Source organism: Pipistrellus kuhlii, unplaced genomic scaffold, assembly GCF_014108245.1.
Source record: "Pipistrellus kuhlii isolate mPipKuh1 unplaced genomic scaffold, mPipKuh1.p scaffold_m20_p_8, whole genome shotgun sequence".
Taxonomy (NCBI): domain Eukaryota; kingdom Metazoa; phylum Chordata; class Mammalia; order Chiroptera; family Vespertilionidae; genus Pipistrellus; species Pipistrellus kuhlii.
This window is the reverse complement of record NW_023425584.1, coordinates 20,355,041-20,360,625: the sequence shown is the minus strand read 5'-3', so window position 1 is coordinate 20,360,625 and position 5,585 is coordinate 20,355,041. Positions and strand designations below refer to the sequence as shown.

At 40.1% G+C, this 5,585-nt stretch overlaps 1 protein-coding gene across 1 annotated transcript; it reads left to right on the top strand.

Annotated features, from left to right (window-relative positions):
* The first annotated feature begins 1,005 nt into the window (after window positions 1–1,005).
* On the top strand, window positions 1,006–4,489 carry LOC118711365 (secretoglobin family 3A member 2). Its single transcript, XM_036424385.2, has 3 exons — window positions 1,006–1,131; window positions 3,591–3,790; window positions 4,375–4,489. Exons 1-3 carry the CDS (start codon window positions 1,077–1,079, stop codon window positions 4,396–4,398), a joined length of 279 nt encoding a protein of 92 aa, XP_036280278.1. The 5' UTR covers window positions 1,006–1,076; the 3' UTR covers window positions 4,399–4,489.
* Window positions 4,490–5,585: the final 1,096 nt, after the last annotated feature.

The window sequence follows — 5,585 nt, the reverse complement described above, 5'->3', positions numbered from 1 at the left end:
GGGTTGTGTGTGGAAGGAAATAGGTGAAAGTGGCCAAATGGTAAAAACTTTCAGGTCTAAGATCAATATAAGGTACTATATTTTGGGTAATCTAATGGTGACTGTAATTAACAATGATGTATTATGTACTTGAAAGTTGCTAAGAGAGTAGATCTTAAAAGTTCTCATCAGAGACAGTAATGGCAACTACATGAGTATAATGGCTTTGATAACTAACCATACTATAGTAAATATTTAGCAATATACAACATACATATAGCAAATATCACTTTTATACTTTAAACTTGCACACTGTTATATGTCAGTTATATTTCAAGAAAGCTGCAGGGTAGATTGGCACAGTCTCTGTAAAATGCAGTGTGTGGATTGTTTGAATTTGTTGTAGAAAGTAATATGCATTTTCCATTATTTAGTAGGTGTTCACTCTTTGCTTGATCATTTATATTATTAAAGGAACTTTGTATTGCATAAAAACCATGGCAGCTCACTAACTTATAGGAGTTAATAATAGGAGAGACTTATTAAGTGTTAATCTTGGTTTGGTTCATTTGCATCCTTTGTCTACATAATTTCACTAAATCCTCATCACAATATGACATCCTCAAGTTAGGTCCCAACCCCTAGCCTTGCACCTTAAGGGGACTGTGCCATATCATATCTTCCTGAAAGTAGAAAGGTGGAGGAATTCAACAGAACTTTCACTCCTTCTCATGTCAATGCAAAACCTCCCCTTATTTTTCAATATTCTTTCAGAAGAAAGATTCTTAGAGCTCTTTGCCTCGCCCTGGCATCTGCTTTGTTTTGCAAGGGCTTGTGCAAGAGGTCCTTGAGATTGCTTTAAATTAGGGCTTTATTTCCCATGGGAACATGAGGGAAAGCGGAAAAACCCATTTGTTTAAGTGATAAACATCACCTTCATGCTCTTCATTGCTGCAGCAAGTCAAGTGGGCATGACTGAAATCCAAGTCCTCAGAAGGTGTATAAATATGCCACTGTTACACTTGCTGAAGCACTTGAGACCCCTGGCTTGGGTGATCTACTGTTTAACTCCAGGCAGATATCACAGATTACTTGCCATGAAGCTGACCACTGTGTTCCTGCTGGTGACCATTGGCATTTGCAGTTACTCTGGTAAGTAACCTGGAACGCATGACAATTCTCTACTTTTTTCTTCATAGGACATAGCTAGTAAGCCATGGCTAAGGGGTGTGGTGGAGCGAGTTTTAGAATCAGAGAATGGTAAGGTTGGAAGGGTTTTCAGATGTACTCTACTTCACACAATCTAAACCCTAGCCCAAACCCCCTAGTTCATGCTACCCAAGAAGTTAGCCAGTTCCCATTGAAGGTTAACAGAGATTTCATTGTTGAGCATTGATTACCATAGTTCTTATCTTCCTCAACCTTTAGTCAAAACCTGATTTTGCAGCTTTCTCCTTTTATGCTTTTGACACTATATGGAGTCATTCTTGCTATCATCTCTGATCAGTCAGGTTGCAAGCTTGATTCTCCTGAGACAATTACACTAATCTGTTCAGATGCTCCTATTGTGGCTATCTATTGAATGGCTACAATCTGTTGGGCACTGGATAAGCATTGGGAGATTCAGAAATGAATAAGGCATAAATATTGTTCCCCTGGTGCCTATAGTGTGGCAAGGGGGATAAGACTTCTGTAGAAGTGAGTACAGTGGTATTCAGCTAGAGTTCTGGAAAAGCTGAGAGCAAACCATTCAATGTGTGGATGGGGTACAGAGGCTGGCTTCTTGGAGGACAGTGAGAACTGACCCATTCAGTGGTCGTCATTGCTCATTCAGAGAACAGAAAGCATTGCAGAAATATATGAATATATAAGTACATACAGAGGAGATACCAAAGTGTTTAAAATAAGAAGTAAAAAGATCAGTCATGAGAAACTAAGTGGCAGCTTATGGAATTTTTGACAAATTTGTAATATCATCAGTTTCAATTATTTTTGTTGTTTAGTTTCAAGGACAAACATCCATTGGCAGAGGTGAGCACTAAAAGATGGGTGGAGGGAAATAAATATCATTTACTGGAAGAGAATTCTGGAGGGAAAATATATAATAGAAGGTGAAGTTAAAACAGATTCAATTTTTATGATTTGAATGGGAATATGAAAATGATTCTACCAATGGATACAAGACACTGGGTGGGGCAGGTCAAGGTATATGCTGGGGGATAGGGGACAATGGGGGGAGGTCAAAGGGGGAAAAAGGAGACATATGTACTACTACTTCTAATGTTTCAAACAATAAAAAAAATATGAAAAAAAGAAAAGGATTCCATAGGATATGAACTAGGGCAGGGTCTTAGCCAGCAGGAGAATATATACTAGGAGTTCTTAGGAATCTGTTCGTGCACAAGTATGTTTACATATCTGCATGAATTTTATAAAAATACATATTTTTCCATTCTCTATATTTTTCTACTAATTCATCTTCTAAATGAAAGTTACCTTTCTTAAACTGAAGATACAAAATGAAGTTGCCTCATAAATGCCTTGAGAGCTTCCCATTGCTCTCAGGAAAAACAAAAACAAAACACCTCAAACTCATTAGTATGCCATTCAAGGCTTTGAAAAACCTGACCACCTGAATTTTGCAGCCTCAAAATTTCCTACTCAGAACACCCCTCTGGAGTTCTGCACTCCAGCCATTCTGGGCAGAATACTCATTACACTGTGCATGTGCTTTCATTTTAATATCTCAGTGCCTTTGTTACTTTTGTTCTTTTTAAAATTCTCTTCCCTTCTTTATCTTCTGATTCTGGCATTTTCCTTAAGACAAAACTCTAGCCTCTAAAAAGATTCCTGCAACACTCACCAACATCAGAATTATTTGTCCCTTCTTTTGAATTTCCATAGAACATTGCCCATCATATGCAGCACTGTGGTGTACACAGATCATATTGTCCACCAGCCTATGTGAACTCTCAAAATGAAGTGTTCTTATCTTATGCATCTATGTAGCTGCATCAACTGGGACGGAGTCATTGTTCAATTGTTTTTATAGCATTGAGTTAAATTGGTTGGGAACAGTTTCCTGGGCTGTAGTTGGATCCATTCCTGTCCCCAAGTTGAGTTTGCTCATGGCATCTCAATTTACATACAAAGTATATCCTTATTCAGTCAATCACTAGCATGCTTTAAGTGCTTACTACCTGCCAAAGTGCAGTGTGGTGAGCTAGGCACCAGGTGTAGTAGTGAGTAAAACCCAAGTTCCTTTCCTCAGGAGCCTACATTCTAGTGAGAGGAGGGAGGCAGAAACAAAAACATTTAATATTCTAGGTAGTGGTAAGAAAAAGTAAAGATGGAGGGTGACTAGTGTGTCATTATTTATACCTCTTTAAGAATGTAACTTTTGAGGGGAGACCAAATAATGTAGCTATCTGGGAAAAGAGAGTTCTAGAGAACAGGGACAGCAGGTGCAAAGGTCCCAAGGACGAATTTTTCATGGGCTATCAAGATGAGCATGGCTTGAACGGAGGCGTTGATGGACAGAATGGAAGGTGGTGAGGTCATAGACAGGAGTAGATGCTCCTCTTTCACTCTGTTTCCCTTTTGCTCTGCAGCTACTGCCTTCCTCCTCGGTAGTGTCAAGAATGCCGTACCTGTACCTGCACCTTTGCCTTTGGATGCCATTCCCCTTCTGGATCCATTCAAGAGTCTGCTGCTGACTCTGGGCATTTCTGTTGAGCACCTCGTAGAAGGGCTAAGGAAGTGTGTGAATGAGCTCGGCCCAGAGGCCTCTGAGGCCGTGAAGAAACTGCTGGTAACTACAGCTTGTGGGGTAGTTTGTCACAGGCAGGGCTCGGCTACCTGAATACTCATGCGTCTCCCACCTCACCCTTTTCTCACTTGTGAATGTGTATTTCCCCCTTACTGATGGCTCATAGAAAGTGCATGTTCAGTAATCTTGAAAAAGGTGCAATGTCTACATTTCCAGTTAGAATATGTGAATAACAGAGTCTTTAAAGAAAAAAAAAATGTATATATTGATTTTAGAGATAGAGGAAGGAAAAGGAAAAAAGAAAGAGGGAGAGAGAAATATCAGTTTGGTGTTTTACTTATTGATTCATTCATTGATTGATTTTTACATGCATCCTGACTGGGCATGTAACCAATGAACTTAGTATACTAGGCTGATGCTCTAATCAACTGAACTTCCTGACCAGGGCAAGACTTATTCTGTAGCTGTCACTTTGCCATGTACCAGCTCTGTGATCAGACTTAAGCACTTTGAGTCTTTGATTTCCTGTCAGTAAAGTCATAGCTAAATAGGAGTGACTATTTTTGGAAATGCACTAATTACACGTAATCTGCTCTTATTTTTATTACTGTCCTTCTGCTTTTCAGGGGGCCCTTTCACATTTGGTTTGATGACAGAATGGGAGGAGGAGGACGGTCTCCTGCGCCCTGGCTGAAACTCCTTCCATCCTAAAATGTAGTGACTCCTAGAAAGAATGAATAAAGCAATTGAGTAGATTTCAGTTTGTCTTATTTTTCTTTCTGGGGTCCTCTGTTCAGAAGGGCCATAACTATATAAACTTTCCCTTGGGTCATGGGCTCCAGAGAGCCCGTTGTTCTAAAGGTAACTCAGCTTTTCAATAAGACATGATTCCTTATCTCTAAGGTAAACATCATCGTTTTTTTTCTCTGATACTGCTTCTAGACCCCTTAAGCTCCTAACCCCGATTCCTAAAGAAACTTTAAAGCATGCAATGAAAAGCATTTTCAGAGTATTGTCTGACAAGTGTAGGGCCTCACATACATCATTGGTTTGGAGTCTAAACCAGCAGAATATGAATCTCTATTAACTTTGTAGTTATGATAGGACCACTCCAAAGCTTCACTGACCGTTCCACCAAGTTAGGCCTTTACTACATCAGCCTTTGGCGAATGGGTTCTATTCTGTTCTTCCCCACACCCCTATAATAACATCTATAACAATTCCAGCATTTTCTTTTCAAGACATAATTTTGGTTATATATGGCCACCTGTAAAATAGACTTCAAGTCCCTTAGCATGACATGCAAAGCCCTTCATGGTCTCATGAATATCTCTTTATTCACATGGACTCCAGTCACATCCATGCTGAAAAGATAGCCAAATCTCTTTGCTGTTAACACTTTTATGCTTTAATGAAAAGTCAGGTTTTTCCCCCCTACCAAAAATGTCTGCCATAGTCTTCCTTTAGACTTGATCTAGTGCCAGCCTTAGGACTATTTGTCCTTGAATTCATTCCCCATAGTTCTTCTAGTTTGCTCTGGGTAGGGCAGACAGAGGGCATGAAGCTGAACCCTACAAGATGACTTTCTCAGGTTCCAAAGTCAGTTGACTCTGGGCCTCTGTTCTGCCCTTTGGTGTCCTAGGCAGGAGATAGGTGGCTGGAAAAGGGAAAGTCAGAATGTGGCCGCCTTTCCCTCTCTATTTGGAAGACGCCTCTGGAAGTGTCTGTACCATGTCTGAGCTTCTAGGTCCTGCTGGATAGATTGGTTCTAGCTTTTGTCAGTTGACTCTAGTCTCTGGCTGTTGTTATACCCCTCTCTTTTTGGTCTTCTCAGCTG

Coding starts and splice junctions, on each gene's coding strand:
- LOC118711365 (XM_036424385.2), top strand. CDS start 1,077: ATGAAGCTGACCACTGTGTTCCTGCTGGTGACCATTGGCATTTGCAGT. Junction 1,132..3,590: donor TGGCATTTGCAGTTACTCTG/GTAAGTAACCTG, acceptor TTTGCTCTGCAG/CTACTGCCTTCCTCCTCGGT. Junction 3,791..4,374: donor AGGCCGTGAAGAAACTGCTG/GTAACTACAGCT, acceptor TCTGCTTTTCAG/GGGGCCCTTTCACATTTGGT.